The sequence below is a fragment of the Asterias rubens genome, chromosome 19 (genome assembly GCF_902459465.1).
Source record: "Asterias rubens chromosome 19, eAstRub1.3, whole genome shotgun sequence".
Classification (NCBI taxonomy): domain Eukaryota; kingdom Metazoa; phylum Echinodermata; class Asteroidea; order Forcipulatida; family Asteriidae; genus Asterias; species Asterias rubens.
Genome location: NC_047080.1, coordinates 8,842,468 through 8,870,381, shown reverse-complemented (window position 1 = coordinate 8,870,381; position 27,914 = coordinate 8,842,468). Strand labels below are relative to the sequence as shown.

General features: G+C 40.9%; 2 protein-coding genes across 4 annotated transcripts; both read right to left on the bottom strand.

Moving 5' to 3' along the window:
* Window positions 1–2,530: 2,530 nt before the first annotated feature.
* On the bottom strand, window positions 2,531–27,512 carry LOC117302964 (endophilin-B1-like). Of its 3 annotated transcripts, none has more exons than XM_033786968.1 (10): window positions 27,327–27,512; window positions 14,757–14,898; window positions 13,543–13,671; window positions 12,824–12,957; window positions 12,294–12,386; window positions 11,506–11,532; window positions 8,275–8,364; window positions 7,332–7,432; window positions 5,166–5,367; window positions 2,531–2,730 (listed from the first exon to the last, which is right to left on the bottom strand). In XM_033786968.1, the coding sequence occupies exons 1-10, from the start codon at window positions 27,384–27,386 to the stop codon at window positions 2,620–2,622; spliced, it is 1,089 nt and encodes a 362-aa protein (XP_033642859.1). In that variant the 5' UTR covers window positions 27,387–27,512; the 3' UTR covers window positions 2,531–2,619. The 3 variants fall into 3 exon arrangements, with proteins under 3 accessions (XP_033642859.1, XP_033642858.1, XP_033642860.1); XM_033786967.1 differs by lacking the exon at window positions 27,327–27,512 and adding an exon at window positions 16,246–16,476; XM_033786969.1 differs by lacking the exons at window positions 11,506–11,532; window positions 27,327–27,512 and adding an exon at window positions 16,246–16,475.
* On the bottom strand, window positions 17,395–19,395 carry LOC117302966 (delta-type opioid receptor-like). The gene has a single exon (XM_033786970.1). The coding sequence runs from the start codon at window positions 19,029–19,031 to the stop codon at window positions 18,045–18,047; it is 987 nt and encodes a 328-aa protein (XP_033642861.1). The 5' UTR covers window positions 19,032–19,395; the 3' UTR covers window positions 17,395–18,044.
* Window positions 27,513–27,914: the final 402 nt, after the last annotated feature.

Here is a 27,914-nt window from a genome sequence, read left to right as displayed (position 1 = left end):
CATCGCCCGATTCTTTTAATATTCTACACTTTCCTAACTATTAGGAAAGTATAAACTTTCATTTGATAAACTGAACAAGAAAATAAGTGATAGTCCATACCCGACATTATCTCGCATAACACAAGTTGGGAAGGTAGCGCATTCTGCTCTACCAGCCAGGCTCCTAGTGGATGATAACCCTTGCTTACATCATGGAGTAGATTCTACCTCCATGCTTACATCCTTACGGACTGTGAAGGGGATAACAGGCTCCAGGGGTAGGTGGCAACGTGCCCCTGGGTCGATAGCCCAAATGAGTCAAGTGTACCCCTCACCTTCAAGTGGCTGTCCAACCTTGCGATATCTCACAGCCGTGAGCAAACATTTTGCTTGTTAGAAGTTTGTATGCATGTGCAATGGGCTTGACCTCCAAAGAGCAGTTTAAAAACACTTAAAGGAAAAATTTTCTTCAAAATGACATTTACCTTACAGATTTTTAAAAGATGGAATGAATCAAGTTTGTTTTTAAAACTCCCTTTCTAGAATTCTAAATATGACAATTGAAAACCCAAAGTTTTCCACTTAAACAATACCATTTTGTAGTCATGCAAACTATTATGCAATACTATACCACTTTAAAAAAAAAAAAACTTACAAGCTAGAGCCCAATCCGCAAGAAAATTAACCCTGGGAAGTTTGGAGGAATTTTAACCCCATCGTCACCTCATGTTTATTTGACACCTGATGCAATATTCCTCTGGGAAACTAAACACTTAGTGTGCTAACCCCAGGGGCTATTTGGCTTAACCCTACAAAAGGGTCTGGGTACCTTTTGAAGAACACAAAACACAACGTCATCAGATTGACATCAAACTCACACAGTTGGAAGATAATGATGGTAGAATGCCTCCATTAACATATTACTTGCTGAGGTGAGGTAGTTTTTGAGAAATGAGTAAAACAAAGCTCAAAAATAATTTTCGTCTCAATTAGACAAAAGTTATTTTAGCATGTAAAACGTATTCAGCTGAGGTCTTGAATTCAATTCAAATACTTAAGTGAGAAATTACTTCTTTCTCAAAACCTACGTTACTTCAGAGGGAGCCGTTTCTCACAATGATGTATACTATCAACAGCTCTCCATTGTTCATTACCAAGTCAGTTTTGATGCTAACAACTATATTTTGAGTAATTCCAATAGTGTCCGGTGCCTTTAACCCTACTACGAAGCATAACAATTCTGAAGGTTAAAGGTATTGAATCAAATAAAATAGAGCGATGAAAAAAAAACACTTTAAGCTTCAAATTTCTTAATACCGCAAATTCAGCCTACAATGAAGGCACAGCATTTCAGGAAGGTTTAACTTTACGTGTACATTATTGATAAACAACCATATGCATGTACATGTCCTGCCATTTGCTCACAGTGAAAAATTGAGTGTATTTCTGTCTGAAGATGAGCAGAGTATACTGTTCGAAACACCAAGACCAAACCGGCCCTTTTCTGAGCCAACACTGCCACAAAAGAGATTTACACGTTGTTGTACCCGCAAGTTTACTATTTATTTTTATAACACACCTGTTGCTTGTTCTGTATTCTGGTTGGCTGAAACACGGTCACGTGGGATGAACTATAGTCTACTGATCGCATGCGCAGGTTTTGCGGGAACTAGTTCCCGAGCGGGCACTAGTCTTTGAAAATAGTGCCCGGTTACAGCGCCCTCTCTTGACTTGAACCGTGAACAGCAACTACAAAACTTCCTTTCTTTTCCAGATTACTGTTCTTATTTCACATTTTAAGACCGAGCTGTGTTATAAAACACATATTGACTGGCATAATTCAGTAATTAGTGTCGACTATTCCCCCGCGGGCCTGTGGGTGACCAGAAAAGGGGCCTATTTCGGCCGAGGGAAATAGGTCCCTCTTCTGGTCACTCAAAGTCCCTCGGGGGAATAGACATACACTAGTTACCTCATTGCCAGTCAATATGTGTATAATAGTTTCTTCCTATGTATTTCTTTAGTTGAGTAGTGTACAATTTGTGCCTGCAAAATTCCAGGCTCTCTTATATGTAAACACATTTTGAAAGAGTCGCATGTTTCCAATGCTGTGCCTTCACTTTAATAAACAGTTCCAATAATCTAGTGCAATAATATTTGAGAAAGCATTATCAAGACAAAATGAGCTTTTATAATTATTTATAATACAGGCTTACAGAGTTCTCAATTAAAGTTTTGTTTAAAGGATTTTGGTACTTTTTGTACTGTAACACAAAACACAATGTCCTAAGATTTACATTAAACTTACACCATTTGAAGATAATGATCGTAGAAAGTTTACCTTAAAATATTACTTACTAAGGTGCTGTAGTTTTTGAGAAATGTGTAAAACAGTGAGACGAAAATTATTTTAGCAAGTAAAACATATTTTTGTGACATTGTTTTACTCATTTCTCAAAAACTAAACAACCTCAGCAAGTAAAATTTTAAGGGAAGCTTTCAACTGTCATTATCTTCAAACTGTGTAAGTATAACGTCAAACTGTGGACATTGTGTTTTGCATCCTACAAAGAGTACCCAGCCCTTTAACTTTGTTTAAATTTTATACATATTTTTTTCTTCGTTTTCTCGTTTCTTGATTCAAGACACGAACTCAAGATACGTCAGCGGTACCTTGCCTTGCTGGTCCATGCCCCTCTCGGCCATCACCCAATCTTTATCCATACCAGGCAAGCTATACACGGTGATTAACTGCACGGGAGATAAAGAGAGATCAAATAATCAAATTACACCTATGTGTGTTATCACTGTACAGTTATACTCGATACTTTTCCCGAGTTCTGTGAACAAAAATCACAGGCATAGGGTGCGTTCCATTAGCTTCCTCGGGTCAACCCTGCGACGCTCATTTGGGTGAGCCCCTGACAAGAGCTTATCGAACGATCACTCGCCCTCTTGTGGTGACGTCATGCACCAGTTCCAAGTGAGACCCCTCCACAAACAAGCCCCTGGAATGACGTCAAAGCTATTCGAACGTCGGGGTCGACCTGGGGAAGCTAATCGAATGCACCCAAAATAACCCACTCGAGTAATATTAATACTAAAGTGGGCTTCGAACCCACGACCTTTGCCATTCTAGAGCAGTGTCTTACCACTTATAGACCACCGATATTGCCCGGCAACTAGAGGCAGTTTGAATCCTATATTTCAGCAGCGGGTACTGCAACGATTTGATAGATGGAAATTCGATCGGGGATAAAGAATATTAGTTTTGATTTTGGTTTTTCCCATAATTTTGGTGTGGCCTTTTGGTTTACCAGCTTGCTATATAACAGTTTTGCTTTATATAGCCCTTTGCTGAATTCTAGAACAGATGTCTTATCAACTAGACCACTGAGATTGCCCAATAGCTAGAGATTAGATTATCTTGATCAACTGGACCCTGTTTACACTAGATCAAGAAAGGTGGATCAGACCAGGATCTGATCCTGCAGTATAGATATCCACTGAGCAGAGGGCCCACTTCCAAAGAGCTGCTTAAGCAGAAAATATTGCTTTACAATTTTCTGCTCAGCAGAAAAGAGCAGGATACCAGTCACAAATTGTACTTGTGACATGGCAGTTTGGCTGATAACCTTCTTCTGGTAAGCATAATTTTGCTGTGCTTAGCTACTTTTTGTGTAATAGGGCCGACCAGGGCATAATTTCATCAAGCCAAGCACAATTTCTTTAGCACCAAAAATTCTGCTAAGCAGAAACTGGTTACCAGCTAGAATACTATATAACAAGTATTATCTGCGACTGCGTCCCCGTTAATTTTTTGCCAAGCAGAAATATTTGCTAAACTTGAAAGAACTTCTTCTGAAATTGGCCGAGAAAACCTATATTAACAAAAACATTAAAAAGTAAAGCTGTTTGCAAATTAGTGACAGTGGCTACAGCTTGGCCACCGCGTCTTCATGCATTGAAGGATAGGCTGCCCTTAGCAACAGCCCTTAGCAACAGCCACAGCCACCAATTTGGGCACGGAGCCTTGCATTCAAGCGAAATGAGACAAAATTTTCAACCAACACCAGAAAAATGGCATGAAGCCAAAGTGAAAATTCAAGCAATGATTAAATGGAATGAAGGTGCAGTTACAAACAAAAAAACTTTGACAAAAAAATTGGTGTTTGAAGCTTTTGATGGTGTGAAAAATAAAAAGTAAATAAAAATTAGTAAAGTTGCGGGTACAACCAAGTATTAAATCTCTTTTGTGGGATTGTTGGCTCTGAAAAAAAAGCTGATGTGGTCCGAAGTGAGCATAGCATAAAGTTCAAAACCTCGAGACCACACCAGCTCTTTTACGAGCCGACACTCCCACAAAAGAAATTGAATACATAATTGTACTAAAAGTTTACAAATTTTTAGTTACTTCCCCCCAAAAAACACCAAATGTTTTCAGTATTTCCCTTTAAACCCCAAAAAGACTATGGTTTCTTTTGAAATGTGGAAATGGTTGTCCAGGAAATGTAATGACTCGTTGGCTCAGGCACATGAGTACAACTCAAAACCTGCCAGTTGGCTGGTTTTAAGTGGTACAGTAGCTCACCAGGTAAACACTTTGAAGGAAACTAAAAAATGTTTACAGTATTCCTAGAACCCTTATTCTTGGCAACTTCCGCGGCTATTATTTGTGATGTTTTCCAGGGGTGAGAGTCATTGCAGACAGTTGAGTCTGAATTTAGGATCCAAATGTTAGGGGCATTCTGAAATGACACCATTCCTACTTTTTGGTATAAACCCCTTAAGGTTGGTTTATAGTTGGTCGTGCGATGGTCGCGCGATAGAAAATCTTGACGCGAGATCCTAAAAATCACAGTTTATAGCCATCGTTGAGGCCTATAAACTAGTTTTTTTTTTTTTTTTTCGCGAGCAAGATTTCCATCGCGCAACCATCCAACGACCATCGCACGACCAACTATAAACCGGCCTTTAGAGTTAAAGATTCCAAGGATCAAGTTTTGGGGAGCGGTATCCTCAGCACTAGAAAAGTGGATCAAAAGTCAATTTCTTTGAGAAGGTCACGGCTAGTTTTCTTCATCAGGCTGACTTAAAGAGTCTGAATTCAGCTAAACGTCTGAAATATCTCATCCCAGGTTTTTTATGGGCGAGATAAAAACAAAATGGACACTCTTGGTGCGTACCTCATCTGCCAGACAGGATAGCTCTGATTGGTCGGCCGCATCATAGTCATACAACACCCGTGCCTTTCGCCTGCCGTTTTGCGCAGGCGAGGCGCTATCTTGTAGAATGTCGCCCCCTATGGGCGGGGCGGTTGGGGTCGTGGAATTGGCACCGGCCGCCGGGACGATATATTGGCGGATGTTACAAACTGACCCTGGAATACTGCATTATGGGGGTTTGAAGAAGATGAATGAGAGAGAAAAAGGGGGAACAGGAAAAGAGCGGGAAAAGATTTGATTATAAATGAAGCACATGCAATATGTTTTTGTTAAAACATTTTGGCTGCAGAGATTCTATGCGCATTGGTGCCACCTCAACCCTAGCTCTTACTCTACACCCAGGCCTGATACTTCACAGAGGCAACAAAGACAATTGCCTTGATGCCCCGTGGACATTGCATTAACGCCCTTAAATTGCTCAAGTAGAAATTTCCAATTTCCTCATTGGGTGCCCTTTACCAAGGAGAAAATGCCTTGTTGCCCTTGCCCTTTCAAAAGCCACCACCAAGAGAATAAACCACCATTTTTAAAGAGCTGCTGCAGCAGAACATTTTTTTAAATTCATTTTTTCTTACCAAGAACTACAAAACTGCTCACTTTCTACGGGGGAAAACAAATTAACAGGGAACCAGTAAATAACAGGGCAAAATTTCATGGCTCTGCCCACTGACGAGTTATGTGCTTACGATCACCATTCACCGCTTGCACAGCAAGCAGCAAATTTCTACGCTTGCTCTGTAAGCAAAGAACACCTAGTTACTTGAAGTATGCACACGGACAAGCAAAAATTCCCCGCTAACACGTGAAATACGCGTGAAATAAGCGCACAATTCCCTGCTTCCGCAAGCGTTGATTTTTTGCTTACGGTAAGCAGAGCCATGAAATTGGGTCCAGTTTACATCACATGGCATTTTAGCCGGTAACCTGTTTTCTACTGAACAAAACATTTTTGCACTCGGCAGCTTCATTCACCAAGCAGCTCGATAAAAATTAAATGAACAAACTTTAAAAAAACCATGCAGAACTCCAGGTAAACCAGAGCAAAAAACTTTCAGTTGTGCTGACCTTTGACCCATCACATCTGACCTTCAATTTTAGCTACCCTTGCAGAACCTCGGGCATATCCTGTGCCTCCATAGCCAACATGGAGGCTTGGCCGCTGCTACCTCTAACAAAACCAAAAATGTGGGTTTTTGTCTACAGTACATGTATAGACCTGTTTACATTCAAAACGCCCTCCGTAGACAAAACACTGACCAAGTCATGTTTGGTGGACATATAGACGTGTAGTCATGGTAAGATTGTAGGATTGTAATTTTCCACAAATTTGACTTCGAGACCTCGGAATTAGATTTGGAGGTCTCAAAATCAAGCATCTGAAAGCACACAACTTCGTGTGACAAGGGTGTTTTTTTCTTTCATTATTATCTCGCAACTTCAATGACCAATTGAGCCAAAATTTCCACAGGTTTGTTATTTTATGCATATGTTGAGATTCACAAAGAGAGAAGACTTGTCTTTGACAATTACCAATAGTGACCAGTGTCTTTAAACTGAACAGACTTGGAATTCGACAGACGAAGATGAAACTGTACATGGAGGAATCTTCTAGAAACAGACATGGGTAATGGTACCGGTATGAACCCCCCTTGAACCATGTTGAGGTGATTTACAGTCTCTGTAGATGAATTGAACATGACGTCTTTGACCACAGACTTTGATGACAACGAATAAGCCATTTTGAGGTACGGTGGACACACAGGGCCTAGTATATAGGGCAGTATTTGGTTTGGATAATGAAGTTTGTCTATACCCAAACCAAACAGGGCACTCTTATGGTGTCTGGCCAACATACCTCAAAAAGCCTAATGGGGTACAGTTTCATCAATGCAAGTTGTCTTACCCACTGGCGTCTGCCAAGGAAGAAAGCTTCAGTTTCAGATGTGGGAAAAAAACCACAGAGACTTATTCCAGGGAGAAAAAAAACAACACGCCGTCACGTAGTGACTGAAAACCAAATCCACGTATTGCCCCCCGGCGTGATTCGACCCGGGGATACTAGAGAAGGAAGGTAATGAAAGATACCACTAGGCTAAAAACCCTACCACCCGCTTCTGTTGTACTTACTTGGCCATTTGGGTTTGAAGTTCGGCCATGGCTTTCTGGCACTGCTCAAAGTACGCCTGCTGAGCCTCAACAAAGTATTGCAGACGGCTCAGATGGTTAGACTTTAAGAACAAAAAAACGACAACAGAAAGATTATGGTTGGAACGATGTTTAATCTCATAACATGTATGTTCTGCATGATGTACATGTAGGGTGCCATGGGCGAGCGGTTAAGAGCATCAAATTCAAGTTCTGGTGGTTAAGTCATCGGAGTTTGTGCCCTTGAGCAAGATGCTTGACTATAATTGGTTCTCTCCACCCAAGGATAAAATAACAATAATAATTTAGGGGGCTAATCGTCCTTACTCGCAGCTAGAGCTGAATTGCGAAGGACACGGCTACAACATGTTCGAGAAGCAGGCATGCAAGGGCGTATTCAGCTGCCAGCCACATCAACCCATTATGACCACGGAGCACAGCCGAGATCAAAAGTGTTTGATTTATTCCTGAGGGAGGAAAACCCTCGTGGCACAGCAGAGAACCAACGCACAACTCAACTCACATATGGCCCCGACCTGGAATTGAACCGAGTCACCTTGGTGAGAGGCGAGCGCTTTACGCACAAGCCAATCGTGCCACCCAAATAAATGAGTACCAGCGAGGGTACAGGTTTCCATAAGGGGGGGGGGGGGGGGGGGGGGGAGCAAAGGAATAACTTAAGGGGCTTTATATGAATTGGGGGGGGTACTGAGTGGGGAGCTTCATCCCAAATGATACGGTTTTGTTATCATTGATGTGGGGACAAGGCAGTTTTTCCTAATTGTTTTAATTCTATTTTCATTTTGGACATTGGGTTCCCCAGGGGTCTAGACTTGGTCCTCTCCCCATTTGCAAAAAACATGAACAGGTTCCCTCAATACTCTAGTGATGCTATATTGTCAAATGGAGACGGGGTACTACTCACATGTGCACTGCTTATACCCTCCAGTAGAAGTTTGGTGATTTCATATTGGCGATCAAACTCGGACTGTGCCACTCGAAGTTCGGACTCGGCCTGGAATTAAAAAACATCAAAATCTGATAAGGGGGTCCATTTTCACAATGAATTTCTATGTTTTTGGCAACAAAAACTGGTTAAGTATAAATCCTTTTACTTGGGTCATTACACTTAATGGATGAGCTGTTAATCTGCCCGGGGAAGTCAGCAGCCATACTTGTTTTTGCACGATTCAATTAAGTCCACCATTTGGAAAAGGAATTACATGTACATGGAGATAACAGGTGTGAGTTGCCAGATGAAAAGGGTGTTTTATTTTAGCCACTTTCTTCAAAGGGGCTTTCGTTTGGAAAAAACTCATGCATGCCGCACCCAGTATTTATGCAAAAACGCATAGTTGTGCGTTCAAACAAATGAAATAGCATTGCCTAAAAAGATGGCTGCCATTCCACTGTTCAGCTGCACTGTGTGAAATAAGGGAATTATCCATATACTTAAATCAGTCAAGCTGTAACATTATTTTTTTTTTCCACCATTTTCTTTCGCTCTACAACTGGGGTGTTAAAACAAAAAAACACATAAGGAATGAACTAAATAATAAAACTCAACTATGATCACACTGTAAAATAAAACTGTTCCTGAACACGGGTCTAGATTGAAACAAAAAGTTCAATGTTTTCTTGTTTTTGTTTCCTCCTCAGTAATAACGAGTAATTTACAAAATGACCGAAATACTCTTTCAGCCCTAAAACAAAACCAATCATTTGGTCATGCATAACAAAGCACATGATTCATCCAATAGAGACAATACATGTCTAATAAAGGCACTGGACACTATTGGTAATTACTTAAAAACTTGCTTAGCATAAAAACTTACTTGGTAACGAGCAATGGAGAGCTTTTGATATGATAGTATAAAACGATGTGAGAAATGGCTCCCTCTGAAGCAACGTAGTTTTTAGAGACAGATGTAATTTCTCACTTAAATATAAAAAGACCTGAAGCCTTTTATTAGGCATCTGATGAAAGCACACAATTTTGTGCAACAAGGGTGCTTTTCTTTCATTATTCTCTTGCAACTTCGATGACCTATTGAGTCAAAACTTTCACAGATTTGTGTTTTTATAATGCATATGTTGGGATACACCAAGTGAGAATATAATGCTTTCAAACAGGTCAACAATGCTAAAAACATGTTGCAACAAAACAAATAAACCGCTTTTTAGCTTTTTAATATCTTCTTCTATGGTCACCTTGCCAGTTAGTTTAGAATTTTAGCATAGTTAGGGTTAGAGGCGTCTGTCTCCTGAAAAGGTCAAAACATTACCAATGCCAGCAGAGATAGGCCTATGTAATAAGTAATTAATTAGTTCTCTGTTGGCTGGACAGACGTATCCCAATACTTTTGTTTGGGCACTGGCCTGGTGACCAGTCTTTTTTCTTTGTCTTTTTCTTCCACTCTGTGCTTTTTAACAAGTGTTCTGCGCCTCTGATCATTTTGTATGTAAGGGGCGCAATATAAATTTTAAATATTATTATTATTATTATTATAAAACAAAAATCTGCCAGACTTTGAGCTCAGCCGACTCACAACACAGATTAGAAATCCTAATATGTAGCCTGTACCTTGTGTACCAGCAAATTAACCACTGTTTATGAGCTGCATATGCAATACATGCACTCTGAATAAACACATCTGTGTTATGATTTTAGTGTACATGTACAAGGATGTACCTTGATGACTCCCCACCAGTAAAAAAAAATAAATCTTTTTTTTGGTGTGGGTATTGAGAAGTCAAGCGTCGTCGTTTTAATGCTTGGTCATCAATATACATGTAGATCCCCAGAAAACGCTGAGTTCAACTGCATTTTGTGACCAAGACCCAATTTCCAAAAGAGCTGCTTAAAGACACTGGACACCTTTGGTAATTGTCAAAGACCAGGAATTTCATGGCTCTGCTTACCATAAGCACAGAACCGGCGCATACGGAAGCAGGGAATTCTGTGCTTATGCCAAGCGTATTTCGCAGTTAGCAGAGAATTTTGGCTGCTGCGTGTGCATACTCCACGTTACTAGGCATTCAACGCTTACACAGCTTGTGCAGAAATTCGGCGCTTGCATGTAAGCGGTGAATGGTGATTGTATAAGTGTAGAATTCGGCTGTTAAAATATGGCCCATTATTCTCATTTGGTTTATCCAAAAATAAGCATCAAGAAAACAAATCAATAAAAACTTGGACTCAATTTTTCATCGAAGTTGCTATAGAATAATGAAAGAAAAACACATTTGTTACATTACCTTGTGTGCTTATTCAGACGAATAATGAAAGGCCTCAGCTGAAGTTTTTTATTTTTTGAGTGAGGAATTACCTCTTTCTCAAAAACTACGTTACTTCAGAGGGAGCCGTTTCTCACAATGTTTTATACTATCAACAGATCTCCATTGCTCGTTACCAAGTAAGTTGTTGCTAACAATTAATTTGAGTAATTACCCATAGTGTCCAGTGCCTTTAAGAAAGAGGTTAAAAAGCACGATTCCTTCATGATTGTAGAAAGGCATCTACTTTTTTCTCACAAGGCAGCAGACATAACAAAGTCCGAATTCAGATCAACTTCTGAAATTTCTCATCTTTAGATTTTCTGCTAAACTACTCAACAAATTTATTAGTTCAAACTAATTAGTTCAAACATGTTACAGAGATCCTTTTCAAAACCACTGCTTCGGCTTTGGTTTCGGCTTCAGTGTCCTTCTCTTGCCTGAAGCCCTGAGCACGTACGCAAAGCGCGCGAGTTGTCAAAACAACAGCTGGCTTAACTTAGCTAAATCCGGAGCCGAAGCCGTGGTTTCAAAAAGGAACATAGACCACGCACTCTACGAGGGTTAGACATTAAAAAACTGAAAACATAATGAAGCTAACACTTGGGGGAAAAATAAACCAAAATAAAAATCCTTAAAATGGAGGTCTGGTACAACAACTCAAGTCTGTGGTGAATAAATTAGGGCCTGCCTACTCAAACAACATGATGTGCATAAGGTCTATAATTTGTGAAGCGAATTTCAAAAAGACTTTCCCATGAAATGTCTGTCTCGTCTAAATTGATTCGCTCAGCGCAGACAACTTGAGTATGATGTACCAGACGTTAATCACATATGGATTTACAGGAACTGTCTCAAAAAGGCAGGAGTGAAAACTTACAACGCGTGTCAGCTCTTCACCAATAGGCTGATAAAGGGGGTGTGTATCGGAGAGCAAATTCAGCAAAAGAGAGATCAGTGGGATTCAAGGTTGAAGGAAAGGGGAAAAGAGCTCACGGAGAAGAAACTGAATAAAGCCGGGTTCATACTTCCTGCGAATGCGCAGCGACTATTGACATCACAAATTTGCAACAAGTAATTCGCCAAAGTTGAGCTGTGTTCAACTCTTGTCAATTATTCAAAGCGAAAACAGAGACGTGACATCACTATTCGCTTTGCATTCGCATTCGCAGGAAGTATGAACCGGGCTTTAGGGGTGAAAAATATCAGTATGTAATGTTTCTACAGGGACAGCTTTTTGTTACTAGTTTCTGTTATGAACACCTTTTTTTCACATTCTAATTTCCTTCATTCCCAGAGGATTGTCTCAAAGTTGACTAGCTCTACAATCCATAAAGCTCAGTTCATACTTCCTGCGAACGCAAAGCGAATGTTTACGTCACATGGCTGTTTCGCAGTGAATCTTTCACTGGAGTTGAGCACAAGTCCACTGTGACATCAAAATTTGTATAGCATTCGCAGGAAGTATGAAATTGGCCTGAGTGGGTAGGGTGTAAACTGAACAAATTTAGGTTAACTGCTTTGTTCTAATCTAAGTTCACTTTTTTTGTCAATTGTGTTTGTCCCCGTTATAAATGTTACACCTTCTAAATGACCCAGAATTCCTTAAATACCAATATGATTCAAGGGTGGTTGGGGGGTGTTTGGCAGCTTTTTAGATTGACTTACAAGTTTGTTTGCTTCTGGACTTTTAGTCTTGCGAAGTTTCCCCTTGGCTGCGTCAAGATCCAGGCGTTTGTTTTCTAAGATCTTTCGCTCCTTCTGTAATGGGATATGGGAGGAAAAATATTCGTAACCGTGGTCTACTAAGAGAGAAACAAAATATTTATACAGTCAACGTTCCTTCTGTCCGACAGTCAATAGAGAATAGTTTATAATAAATTAATAACTAGTTCTTATCAAGCACATTTTAATAACGTATCAATGTGTTTTACATTAGTGCCTTGGTCGTTGGGCCACTAACATTCCTCTAATCTTTCTCAGCTCCCTGGGGAGTGTAGAACCTGGGCAATAGACCTTAATCACAGTGTGTCCATCTTGATTTTACTCCATTCCAACTCATTGTAACCAAACTGAGGCTGGCAAAATAAAAGTCTGGTGCCATGTTTGCGCAATGAATGTGGGGGGGGAGGGTAGAGGGTAGAGAGGGAGACAGATAAACAAACACTCTAACAAAGGCAAGATCCAAGGCTTCTTACAGTGATCGTCTTCATATCATTGTCCAGGAAATTATGCAGCGGATTATTGAAGCTGGTGACGGCCGTCTGCAGAAATTCCTTCTCGAATTGGCCGAGCTTCTTCTGGGTGGTGCCCACCAGAACCAGGGCTGCACCTGTAGGAATACGAAGAAAAAAAAACACCAAGTGCTCGATTTAACAAAGATCTTACATTGAAGCATTAAAGGCTATAGGCCTGGGCGACTAGTGAAATTTCAATTTGTTTTTTTTCCCCAGATACACTGATGTAAGTTAGCACTGTATACGCAGTCCTTTCCCGAGTTCTGTGAGAGGAGGGATTTGAACCCAAGACCTTTGCAATTCTAGAGCAGTGTCTTACCAACTAGACCACCGAGAATGGCCGGAAGCAAGAGGCAGTTCGAATCCTATGTTCTAACAGCGGGTACTGCAACGATTTAATAGATGTTAAATTTGCATCGGGGATGAAGAATTTTCATTTTGGTTTTAGCCATATACACCGATGTGTGTTAGCATTGTATACTAAGTACTTTATTGAGTTCTGTGAAAAGAATCACAGGCATATTACTCGGGTGGGATTCAAATCCTCAACCTAAGATTACTACTCATATAGTCGCGCCTCAAATAGTCCCATCCTCATTAGTAGTCGCAACTAATCTTAAATTAAACTGTGGCACAACTGTGTACTGATATACAGTGTATGAAAGGGTGAACGAACTTACCATACTGGGTTCCAGGTCCGAGTTCATTTCCTGCCTCGATCATAGTCAAACCCAGTCCCTCAGAGTTTGTCTCTCGGTCTGGTACTTTGCGGTCCAGCTTGACATTCACAAAATCTTCACTACGTTTGACTGTAGAATGACAAATTTATTAATGATACCAAAGGAGGGAACCCGACTAAATCATATACAAGTTTCTAAGGCCGTGTCCGAAACGGCGACTTCGGCTACAGCTACGGCTAGATCGCGCGCGTCTGCCAATTCTTCAACACTGGTAGACGCGCTGATCTAGACGTTTCGGACACGGCCTAACTTTCAGATTTTAAAGGAACTGGACACGATTGGTAATGGGCCCTTTTCATGAAATATGTAAATTGTGCGTCTGCTCAGTGCACAACTCTATTGCGTTTGCCAAACCAACAGGGTCTGTTCACATGCGTGAATGTAATTAGCATATTTCATAAAAAGGGTCCATTGTCAACGATCAGTATTCTAACTTGGGGTTTCCAAACTTATAAATGCGTGAAACAACTAACTTTTAAAAATTTGAGCTCAATCGAAGTTGCCAGACTTATATATTGAAAGAAAAAACACTCTTGTTGCACAAATTTGCCTGCTTGATGATGCCTGAGAAAGACGTCAAGCCTGAAAGTCTTAATCAGATTCAAATATTTGAGTGAGAAGTTAATGAGGTTTCTAACCAAGTACAATTGTATTGGCATTAGTTTTAAGAGGGATTACCAAACCTCAAATTCTTACTTGGGCCAAGATAGATCCGTGTGAGAGGCAAGCGACTTTTGCTATGGCTACAGCCATTAGCCGGATTGACATTAAAGAAACAGACTTTTCAGCAATCTGGCCATAGCCACAGCCATGCCATTCATTCAAACACGGCCTCAGATCGGCCATTCTTACTTGGGTCAAGATAGATCTAAGTGAAGATTAAGCGACTTTGGCTATGGCCATTAGCCGCAATGATAACGTTAAAAGAATAGGACTTCTCATCAATCTGGCCATAGCCACAGCCATGCCATTCATTCAAACCAGCCTCAGATCAGCTATTCTTACTTGGGTCAAGATAGATCTATGGCTACAGCCCTTAGCCGCAATAACAACATTAAAGAATAGAACTTCTCCGCAATCTGGCTAAAGCAAAGGCCGAGCCATTCATTTGAACCTGTTCTCAGATGGGTCATTCTCAGATGGGTCATTCTTACTTGGGTTGGGCTGGAGTACAGCCTCTGTACGGGATATGATGCGCTCTGTCCATTGCTTTGTGCGATCTGCTCTCTGTTGCAGATTGTCAAACTGAGCGTCCAGCTCCGTCTTCTCAGCATTACCAAGCTTCTCCTCAGTGTACTGACAGAAAGAGAAATGAAAACAAACCGCGTAAGAAGAGGTACAATAAATTTCGCATAAAACATCAATAAGAAGTATCAGTTTCTTAACAATGACAATAGATGGCTCCCAGTATATGACATCTTTACGGGCAAATTGTATTTTGGCTTGCAGTGCCTCAAGCACTCAAACTATTGATACTGCTGCTTTGTACACACATGGATAATTCCTCCATGATACACTTACCACTGGTGCAATGAGTTTTGTGTAATGTGCGTTTTCCGCTCGCAATTCTCAGGCAAAATGTATTACTTTGCGTTCCAAATTGGCCATTGGCATGAGAGTCACGCATTTGGGGTCTGTCTCACGGTCACAAGCGCTGCAACCATTTTCTCGCGCTTATAGGTAGAGAAAGACCGGTGAAAAAAATAATAATGGGTATTGTCTTGCTACAGTTGCTCAAAAAGTCAATACGTCAAGTGGCGGGAACAAGATTTGAATCCACATTGTGACGACTCGGCCACCACAGCTTGATTTAAGTACAAAATAGGGTGTCATAACCGAGCGGATAAGAGCACCGAATTCAAGCTCTGGTGATTCTGTTTGAATCCCAGTCATGACACTTGTGTCCCTGAGCAAGACACTTAGCTATAATTGCTTCTCTTCACCCAGGGGTAAATGGGTACCTTGTGCGGGCAGAGATGGTTCTACTCTTATGATTGATTAGGACCTAACTGTTTAAGTAGCCGAGTAGCGCATATTTGTTGCACAATGCTGTATCCAGGGAGCTGAGATGGTTCAAGGAATGATTTAAGGCCCAGTGACCAGGGTAATAATTTGAGTTTGGATGTAAAAAAGCTCTATATAAAAACTGAATATTGTTGTTATAAAAAAATATTACATTTACAATGGAAATGACACAATTTTCGACTTTTTGAGTAATTTCTATGTAGTGTAGGGTTAGCAGCCTTCCTGATCAACTCGGTCCCAAGGCAACTCGGTCCAAAGTCATCTGGGTCCGAAAAATTAAATAAAGTGTGGTTCAGGGGGATCAGAAGGTGGCTAGTTGCGATAACGTGACCCTCCTGCCGACGGCGTATGCTATTGCAACTAGAAAGTGGCAGGACGCGGTGAAATTCCATTGACCATTATATAATATGGAAAAGTTTCCGTATGGCGCCACCACTTTTTCATTCGATATGAAATAATATAGTATCTAATTTAGCTCAATGAGATATCCCTTTTTGTAAAAATTAGTGAAAAGGTGGTGGCGCCATACGGAAAGTTATCCTACCCGTCTTCAGACTTTCTATCTGAACATAACAATAACAAGATTATCCACGTAGACCGTGTATTTTTTGTTTATACCTGTCTGGCTCTGGTCAAGAAAGTACCAGCCTGCCACGCGAACTTCTTCATGTTGTCCATTGTCCCCGATGCTGCCATAAAGGACGCTGAAGATGGTTTCGTAAACTAAAAATAAGCCTGAAAGAATGGACTTGCTCTGTGCCGGATGTCACGACTTTTTTATTCATCGGCTGAGGTTAGCCACGTTCGCCATCGTCGCAATATCTTGGAAGTTGAACCTTGGGGTTTCTATTTCCGGGGTTGATTTACTTTTTACAGGGCGCCCTCTCGTGAAAACGATTCTACCATTAATTTGCGTTATTTTCAACAGTCCATTCGTTTAGCACCCGATAAATTTAGCCTGGCGCATACTTCTTGCCAATTCGATACGAATGTTGACGTCTCAAGTTAGCAACGAATAATTCGCAAGGGTCGTCTTGAGGAGGGGGGGGCAACTCCTGTTAAACATTAGTTGCGAAAACTGCCCTGTGACGTCATCAATCGTATTGAAAATGAAATGAATGCTCCGTTGAATCAGCATTCAACAGTCGAAATGAGTACATGTAGTTCAATTTCACAGTTTAGCATAATCACTAATCATAATAAAGACCATAATTCAACAGAACACCGTGAAACTCATTCAATTTCGCAAAAGCCAAAAGCACGAGCTGGTCAACCATTCAATTTCATCAAGTGTTAATACATAGAAGAAATTCTTGAAGGTCTGTAAATGAAATAGAATGAGTATGAATGAAATCATGTTTGTATGAGAAATGAAATTTAAAGAAAACAAATTGTGTTGAAAACCTTTATTATAAATTTTTTCTTAATGCTCCTTTTTCGTTTACTACTTTCTCTTCTTCATTTTTAAAGGCAGCAGGCACTATTGGTAATTACTCAAAATAATTATTAGCATCAAACCTTACTTTGTAACAAGCAATATGGAGAGGTTGATAGTATAAAACATTGTGAGAAACGGCGACGTAGTTTTCGAGAAAGAAGTAATTTCCCACGAATTTGACTTCGAGACCTCAGAATTAGATTTTGAGGTCCCGAAACAAAGCATCCGAAAGCACACAACTTCGTGTGACAAGGATGTTTTTTCTTTCATTATTATCTCGCAACTTCGACGACCAATTGAGTTCAAATTTTCACAGGTTTGTTATTTTGTGCATACGTTGCGATACACCAAGAGAGAAACTGGTCTTGACAATTACCAAAAGTGTCAAGAATCTTTAAGAAAAACCAACTGTTAAACGCAGTGATTTCTAAGTTGCATTATATGGAAGCTTAGCAAGGGGTGTCGAACTGGTATTTAAAAAAAAACGCTGCTAAAACAAACCCAGATTTCTGTCGTTTTGGGGTTCATCATAATAATGACGTCACAAAAGCCGCCATCTTTAAAAATGTAAAACTCTTGCAGAATTTCAAAAATTAAACCAAACAGTGTCATATAACTTCGACAAATCAATACAGGCGTAGACGTAGAGAAATAGTTTTACTATTATTATGACTCCAATATTAGTACAAATCGATCATTTTCTTCAGACAAAAGTAACTTATTGTCAAATGACCAGCCTTTGGCTCGGGAATTTAGTTACGGTCATTTATAACATTTATGTAAGCGCCAATGTTGAAATCAGAAGGGGCTAAGGTGGAATCACACACTCTTAAAACTCCAGGATACACTCATGAGTGTATACTGTAGTACAGTTGTATGGGGTTTACAGTCGTGATGTCACCACGGCCTTCTCTATACCGCGTTGGCAGCGGTCCGGGCTGGCAGATCTGTCTTACGGGGGACCTTACGGGGGACAGACTTAACCCGGTCTCAACAAACGTCGGAGTTGTCTTCGGAACATTGCCGAGTTATGGGTGTAGATGATGGGGTTGGCCACGCAGCACAACGAAGTCAGGGCCGGGAAGATTGTCATATATCTGGCGTTGTCCTCAACCAAACCTGCCGCCCAAAGACTGATAAAAACCACATAGGGAATGTAACCGACGACATAAGTCCCCACGACAAGGAGGAGGGCCTTGGCGGTGGCTACGTCGAAGCGGTTCGGCCGTTGAACTTTGCTTAATTCAGGATGAACCGCAGCATTAGATGCACTCTGTTTACGTGTACTTATGAAAATCCAGATGTAGCACATGCTTATAAGGATTAGAATACCAACCAGCATGGCCAAACTGCTGAGGCGTTGAGCAACACTCGCTCTCGTTTTCAGGTCCAGGCATATTGTGTAAGTTCCTGTCGTGTAAGCGAATGCTGCATAAGTCAAAGACGCGACGTAGTTTAGAGCTATTAAAACACATGGGATGATTTTGTTGATGCGGAATCGGCGTCGTTTGGATGACATACACACGGCAACGACACGAATGATTCCCATTTGTGTCATTGTCATGAGTGACTGTGCAGTGCACACGTAGTGAGCGAATGCTGAAATGTGACAAACGACGGTGATGCCATCGTTGTCGTCGGCTGGGACCCCAACAATTTCAAAGATGATGCGTGCGGCATAAGCAGGAGCAGCAATGACACCAAGGAAGAGATCACTAACGGCCAAGTTGAGCACGAGAATGTTAAACACCGTTCGCATCTGAGCGTACATCGAGATGACCAGGCAGACCATGATGTTACCCACCGAGCCTATAGTGAAAATGACGGCGAGGATTGTCAGAGTGATCGCCATCATTGTTAGCTCCAGGCTGGTAATCGGTGTGAGTCCCGTGTGATTGGTTGTGACATCAGTCCAGTTGTCACTACTTATGCTTTCTGTGTTTCCAAACAACTCGTCCTCTCCCATGCTGACAACTGTGTAGAATAAGTCAGTGCATAGTTTCTCCACCCTCCAACATTTCACTCAGAAATATATTGTTGGAACTGTATGGCAGCCAAACCTTCGCCTATACTGGTGTGAAATGATTTACAAAGAACTGCACGGCTTTCTCCATACAGAGTTATTGCAGGATATCATCCAAGCACTTAATGCACACATACGGAATAATGTTTTTAACTCCGGACAGTGTTGTACCGATAATAATATCCAAGAACGGCGTGGCATTGATAGCTAGCATTAATGTAGAAACTAACTAATCACAAGCTTTCGTACTCCATGGTAGTACTACTTCGTCGTACCTCCATGATCAAATCATCCATGATCAGATGCAACGAAGATGCACGCCAAGAAAGTTATTATAAAAGAAAGTAACGGCTGAATGAGTCCATACACACAGAGGGTTGAGCAGCACCCATTCTTGGTAGAAGTCATGGGTCCTAATTAACTCGATCGATACGGTTCAGGTTCTTGATGGTGTGTTGTTCAGCGGCTTCCCCTTTCAAATCTGTCCCTGACTGCTCTATGCTGAACAATGGACACCAGGGAAGTCGTGCAGACCATGGCCATGTAAACTGAAGTGCTCAGCTCACAGTATAGTTTCTGATGTTAAACCTGTTAGTTGTCGTAGCGACAGTACAGTTTGTCCTAAAAAAATGTTGGGTTATGAACCGTTTGAAAAACTGTGTTCCTAGAAGTACAAAAGTGAACTCTGTACGTACTTGAACTATGGTTTACTTGCCTTGGTACATGCCTTTATGGATTTAAGGTATCAACAAATTGTTTATGAAACAGAAGAAAGCTGTCACGTACTTTAAATAATGGAGGTTTTTACGTCACACTTCAAAACTCGTAAATAACGTCATAATCTTATTGACCTTGTCGACCTGCCAGATGTACCTTTGACCTCACGGCAAAAACTAACTACTCTGAAAAGACCTGGGTCCAATTGCATAAAGCTGTTAAAGGCACTGGACGCCAGTTTGGTAACTGACAATTAGTCTTCCCACTTGGTGTATCTCAAAAAATGCAGAAAAATAACCAACCTGTAACAAACACTTACTTTTTACAAACTTAACTTTCTTACAAAACATTGTGAGAAACGGCTCCCTCTGAAGTAACGTATTTTTTTTATAAAGAAGTTATTTCTCACTAAAATATTTGAATTGATTTCAAGTCCTAAGCTGAGGTCTCGAATTCAAGCATCTGAAAGTACACAACTTGTGCGACAAGGGTGTTTTTTGTTTCATTATTCTCTGGCAACTTCGACGACCTATGTGTGAAGATTTTCACAGGTTTGTTATTTTGTGCATAATGTTGAGATACACTAAGTGGGAAGACTGATATTTGACAATTACCAAAGGTGTCCAGTGCCTTTAAAAGATAAATGTTTCAGCCAAAATATCAAATGGCGTTTGTGACTAATTCCTTGCCATTCTTTCCCAAGTTGTACTAAGTAAAACAAATCTGCGCAGCAAAAATAAACAGTACCTGTATATCAGTGACCATGGTTTAAATGGCTTGATATAATAGCTGTTAAACCATTACTGGTAAGCACGATATTGTCATTTTGCTTTGTGCAGTTCTATAAACTTGGGTCAATGTTAAGATATACCTTCACAGGCTTAGCAAAAACACGACACAATAACGTGGACGGTGCTGGTGTGACGAGGAGAGAAGGTGCTGTGTGATTCGGTGAACAGTGGGTGCGTTCGTTTAGCTCCCCTGGGTCGACCCCGGTGTGTGGCGTTTTTTTTTCTTCCCAGGACGCACGTGGGTAATTATCTGCACACGTTCATCCTGGGGAAAAAAAAACGCCACACACCGGGGTCGACCCAGGGAAGCTAAACGAACGCACCCAGTGTACAAATCTCTTCTGATAGCGCCCTCTTTTGAATCATAATCCTTCAGCCCACGTTAGACTGGGCCCCTGTCTTTATCCGCAATAGATGATCGTGTGTGTAGTGTACCTACGCGTATAGTCGTGTGTGTGTGTGTGGGGGGGGGGGGGGGGGGGGGGTTGCATTGTATCAACGAAGCTGTAACATAAGGAAACGAACACTTACAGTTAGAGGTTCCAGATGGGAAGCATTGTAATTGGGGTAGCCTATGCTTTAATTAACCCATGCATGGTCAGACTTCTTGAGACAGAGTTCACCTTTATAATGAAGTCCTCAGTTTAGTGTATCATAAAATTTCATTTTACGAGTGGCTAGGACGTTCTGTTTCGTCTTTTATACTTCCGCGAAGGGTGATTTGCAAAAGAGGAACGCGGAGCTCTGTTATTCGGCACGGGGAGGTCGGTGCGTTTCTTTCAAGCAGCGGGATGGAGGGAAATGGTTTGGCGGGGGAGGCGAGCTCCAATGACCCATGGTTTGTCAGGAACGAGACCGTCATCGATTCCCGGCCCCAAGAGGTAGTTCACGGTGAAAGGACGGTGATGGCGATCAGCCTGACAATCCTCGCCGTCATTTTTACTCTAGGCTCGGTGGGTAACATCATGGTCTGCCTGGTCATCTCGATGTACGCTCAGATGCGGACGGTGTTTAACATTCTCGTGCTCAACTTGGCCGTTAGTGATCTCTTCCTTGGTGTCATTGCTACACCTACTTATGCCGCACGCATCATCTTTGAAATTGTTAGACTCCCAGACGACGACGACGATGGCATCACCGTGGTGTGTCACATTTCGGCATTCACTCACTACGTGTGCACTGTACAGTCACTCATGACAATGACACAAATGGGAATCATTCGTGTCGTTGCCGTGTGTATGTCATCCAAACGACGCCGATTCCGCATTAGCAAAATCGTCCCATGTGCTTTAATAGCTCTAAACTACGTCGCGTCTTTGACTTATGCAGCATTCGCTTACACGACAGGAACTTACACAATATGTATGGACCTGAAAGTGAGAGCGAGTGTTGCTCATCGCCTCAGCAGTTTGGCCACGCTGGTTGGTATTCTAATCCTTATAAGCATGTGCTACATCTGGATTTTCATTAGTACACGTAAACAGAGTGCATCTAACGCTGCGGTTCATCCTGAGTTTAGCAAAGTTCAACGGCCGAACCGCTTCGACGTAGCCACCGCCAAGACTCTCCTCCTTGTCGTGGGGACTTATGTCGTCGGTTACATTCCCTATGTGGTTTTTATCAGTCTTTGGGCGGCAGGTTTGGTTGAGGACAACGCCAGATATATGACAATCTTCCCGGCCCTGACGTCGTTGTGCAACGTGGCCAAACCCATCATCTACACCCACAACTCGGCAGTGTTCCGAAGACAACTCCGACGTTTGTTGGGACCGGTCTGTCCCCCGTATATGAAAGATATCTCCCCGCCCGGACCGCTGCCAGCGAGGTAGGGGCAGCCGTGGTGACAGCATGCACGACTGTACACCCTAGATACTCTACATCACTCATGACTGTACCCTGGAGTGTGTGATTTTAGCTTAGCCCACTCTGATTTAAACATTGGTGCTAACATAAGTATTATACATGACTGTAAATACATTCCAATCAACAATGAGCCAAAGGCTGGACAGTTTGACAATGATACTTTTGTGTAAAGAAAATGATCGATCTGTAATCATTGGAGTCCAAATATTAAAACTATGTGTGAGTTTACATTCAATGCCCTTCTGATTTCAATATTGGCGCTTAATAATAATAATGATATTATCGAAGTCTTATAATATAGCGCCATATCTTCAAGCTAGGTACCCAAGGCGCTTAGAATATACATTTATACAGAAGATAGGTTTTGAAGTTATGAATTCTGAGACCCAGTTATGTAGTACCCCATAAGGGTTTATGAGGAACAACGGCTTACGTAAGGGGGTTAGTATTATAAATCACTGTAGTGTTCCAAAGACAACTCAGTCCTCAGTAAGACAGTGTCTTTGAATTTCATTTATATGCATTCAAGACTATACTTTGACAATTCTAAAGTCGAATTCCCACTATCTATTTACATTTGATGAAATTGAGTGGTTGACCAGCTGTTGCTGCTGGCTTTTACGAAGCGAATGAGTATTGCGGTCTTATGAAATTGTATGATTCTTATGTGATCATGTGAATGTTAAACTGGTGAAATTTAATTAGGGCATACTCTATTTGACTGTCGAGTGCTGATTTAATGGAGCATTCATTATAAAAACAAAAATTAATGTTTTATATTTTTTATGTAAACGTTTATGCTGGCTACTTTGTAAACAAAACAATGACTATAAATATATTTTAAGTTTGCATTGGGGATAAAGAGTATACATTTTTGTTTGAAGAAACACAAAATTACAAACTTATTATAAATGTTCGTTTAAGGCACCAAGTGGGGCAACACGTAGTTCAAAATGTTGACATATGTATCATTTTTGTTACAAATGTTAATGTTTTCATTAAATGTTGGTTTTAACCTTAAAGCCATTGGACACTTTCGGTAAACAGTATTGTCCAAGGACCACACTTAGTGCATCACAACTTATATATAAAATAACAAACCTGTGAAAATTTAGGCTCAATCGGTCATCGGAGTCGGGAGAAAATAACGGGAAAACCCACCCTTGTATCCGCACGTTTCGCCGTGTCATGACACGTGTTTAAAATAAATCCGTAATTATCGATATCGAGAATTGATATTGTTTAACTGTTTTCACAAAAAGTAAAGCATTTCATGGAATAATATTTTAAGAGAAGTCTTTCACCACCACCTTCTGCAAAACCCTGTAAGTTATTTGTATATCTGTGAATTTGTTTTTCTGTACCGAAAGGGTCCAATGGCTTCAAACACCGACATTTGGTTTGAACCCTATACACCGGTGTGTTTTATCACTGTATACTCTGTGGGAAAAGAAATCACATTCATACTCAGGTGGGAATTGAACCCACGACCTCTGCATTTCTAGAACAGTGTCTTGCCAACCAAATGATTATACAAATACTATAAGTTAATTACTCTGTTTGCCTAAGTTCAGCATTGCGTCATAGCATTTCTTCTGCTGCAATGGATCTTATGAAATGACGTAACCACTTGGGGAACTTTCGAACGCTATGTGGCAGCAGAGTTACCAGGTAAATTTCCATTGTTTACTTAGTTCTGAGCATGCGCACATTACCAAGAACAATGCATTTTACCTGGTAAGTCTGCTGCCACCAAGCGTCCCAAAAGTCTCCCATTGTCAAAGACCAGTATTTTCACATGGTGTATGTATCCCAACATATGCATTACAATAACAAATGTGTGGACATTTTGACTTAATTGGTAAATGAAGTTACAATAGCAATGGCATGTTTTCTGCTGCAATGTATCTTATGAGCTGACGTCACCACGCCGTTCTCAGGCACTGGACACCTTTAGTAATAGTCAAAGACTAGTATTTTCACTTGGAGTATAGACGATGTGACCTGTGACATCACATGTTTACAAAAGAGCCACATAGCCTGGACTTCCTGCAGGCACAATTTGTACACAGCCTAGTGGAAGAAACCATAAAATCTTATATCTTATGGAGAGTGCACTGTCTAATTTTTATCAACTTTTGACATGGTGAAAGGGGACACATCTCAAAACTTGTCCAGCTTTTACTTTCGTAATTCTTGGATTAATGTGGAAATTATGACACAAAATGTCAACTTTCCCATATGACCTGTGCAGTATTGTGCCTGCCAGAATACTCAAAGAATGTACAAGGTCACACTTATTGTAAACAAAGTTCTCCTGGTCTATATTCCAACAAATGCATATAGTATTAACAAATCTGTGAAAACTTGGGCCAAATTGGTAATTGAATTTGCAAGAAAAAACACCCGTGTTGCACAGAACTGTGTACTTTCAGCAGATGCCTGAAAATAATCCAGTCTCTTTCTCAAAATCTACGTATACTTCAGAGTAGATGGAGCCGTTTCTCACAATGTTTTATACTATCAACAGCTCTTCATTGCTCGTTACCAAGTATAAAGTTGTATGCATACAATTATTTTGCTAATAGTGTCCAGTGCCTTCAAGGCCCTTTCACGCGTCTCACGAGGCAATCAGTTTCAGGCAATCCTTGAAATTTCCAATCTTCATTCCAATATCATTTTAAATCCTTGGGACAATAAAAAAAAATGTACTGTACAACCAATGTGTTCTTCTTTGCATGCAATGCAGTTGGTTGCCTCTAAGATGCCTGTAAAAATTGCCCACTGTGTGACTTTTAGAGCTTAAAGGGAAATGAAAAATAGAAAACCAATCTACGCATGGCGCACATGATCACAGCCATGGGCTACTAAGCCTGAACATCTGGGCCCAATTTCACGGCTCTGCTTACCGTAAGCACAGAATCGGCGCTTACGGAAGCAGGGAATTCTGTGCTTACGGAAAGCGTATTTCACGGGTTAGCGGCGAATTTGGCTTCTGCGCGTGCGCACTCCACGTTACTATAGGCATTCTACACTTACAAGTAGCGCAGAAATTCGGCGCTTGTACGTGAGCGGGGAATCGTCACCGTAAGCGCAGAATTCGGCGGTAAGTAGAGCCATGAAATTGGGCCCTGACGTCACACTTTGAGGCTCCTCGTGGACCAACAAGAGTTCTGCTGTTGAGCCCATGTACATAATCACCTTCGACCTCGCACACACGGCCTTCATAAGATTCGCTGTGAAAGCCGACGTACATGTGTATACATACATCAATACCTGTCGTTATCAACAAGGTCAGGGATGAGCTACCTTTTCTTGACCTCTCGCCTAGGTCACCCTAAAACGTCATGAGCATGAGATCAGTTGTCGCAAAGTCATTATTATTCAGAGTGATTAATTTTAAAAGCCTTTTTAATTTTTTTACTCATAACCTTTGTTGTTTTTAAACTTAATGTCCCAAATTTAAGATGTATTTGGTAAAGACATATGATGTATACAAAGTATTAAGGGAATTATGCCTATATTTTTGCTGAAGATTTACAATAAATAGTGTGCACAAACGACTTGTACTGAGACTAACCCTTGTCATACCCACTTTATTGAACATGTTGTAAAGACGATTGGTAAAGAAATTTGATGTACAGTGTAAAGGGAATATTTAATTATGCATGTTGTTATTTTTAACACTCGATTCAATTAATAGTGCTCATAAACGACTCGTACAGAGACTAACATTTTGTCACACCGCACTTTATTTTACAAGTGGTGGAAAAGACATTTTGGTAAAAATTGTTGATGTATAAAGGGAATTACAGCCTATATTTTTTAACACAGTATTTAATAAATGGCGTTCACAAACGACTCGTACGTAGACTAACCCTTGAATCATATTTTGGCAAACGTTGCGTATAAAGGCCGAGTTATAGTCGGTCGCGCGATGGTCGGGCGTCGGAAATATTGACGCGCGATCATAAAAATACACGGTTTTTAGGCCTCAGTCTTAGGATTGCGCGCAAGATTTCCGTCGCGCGACCATCGCGCGACCGAATATAAACCGGCCTTAACGGTTATTTAGGTTCATATGGACGGATGAGGAATGTTTTCCACAAATTAGGTATAATTATGAAAGCATTAAACTGCATGATATGGATAAAATTCTACATGTGGTTGGGGGATGGGGTGGGGTCACGCTTTCCTGCCGAGGACACTGCATGCCGGTCTATATTGTGGCTATAATTTCATACAGCTGCTTCATAATTGCTTAACACTTTTCTGCTACGAAGAAATGAGCAGAATACCAGTCACAAATTGTAATTGAGGTACATGGTAGTTTGACTGGTAAACTTTACTCTGGTAAGCGTAATTTTGTTATGCTTATAGCCACTGTTTGTGCTTAAATCATGTCATGAAATTGGTACCTGGTGTTCATCGCGGTGCCAATATAGTGTTGTAACGATATATTGGTCCCATGAGGTATGCCTTCTTTTAATGTAAAGTCCAACTTCATAAAGCTGTTGGGCAGAAATTACTGCGTGCAAATTTATTTGCTAAGCAAAGTTGGGCACCAGTTGTAACTATTTTTCAACTTCATGGAGTTAGGACGGTTACCTATTTTTTTTTTTTGGGGGGGGGGAGGGGGATAAAAACTTATACTATTATATATTTTCATGTGAAGATACACCAAGTGAGAAGACTGGTCATTGACAATTACCAAGGGTGTCCAGTGTCTTTAAGGGTAACATTCAAGCTACGGACATTATGTAGATCTTGCTGCCCAGTCACCTGCATTTATACATGAACATCCCGATAGATTGTATGCACTGTACTACTTACCCAGAACCAGATTATGATAAATGTTATAACTAACCTGCACGGTTCTATTGAAGAACGTTCCAGCATCACTAGCGAATCCCTTTAGCTTATCCATGTCGAGGTATAGAAAGGTTCTATACCTATAACAGCTACTAACAGTATTATGTATACGCTGAAGAGCCTCACCCTAATAGTAATAGTATTTGTGTAATATGTCGAGGTATAGAAAGGTTCTATACCTATAACAGCTACTAACAGTATTATGTATACGCTGAAGAGCCTCACCCTAATAGTAATAGCATTTGTGTAATATTTACCTATAGCACACGACACGCTATATTATTTGTACTGGTATGAAAGTAACACAATACAGTCCGAGTGGTGGTGACGTATACAGTTGTACCAGATGTTGTGATTGTGTTTCAGAGCGCAGGCAGTAAATAAATATCGATAAAATCTAGGTGTATCGATGGGTAGGCTTTTTGCAAGGCAATCGACCGGGTATGCTAGCTGCACATGCAACCTGGTCTATTCGATTCCCATTTCCTCATGTCATATTCGCCTGGACCCAACATGCACAGGAACTAATTGCTTTGTATTGTATTGTATTTTATTTTATTCCGCAACTACTGGAACTGGGGTG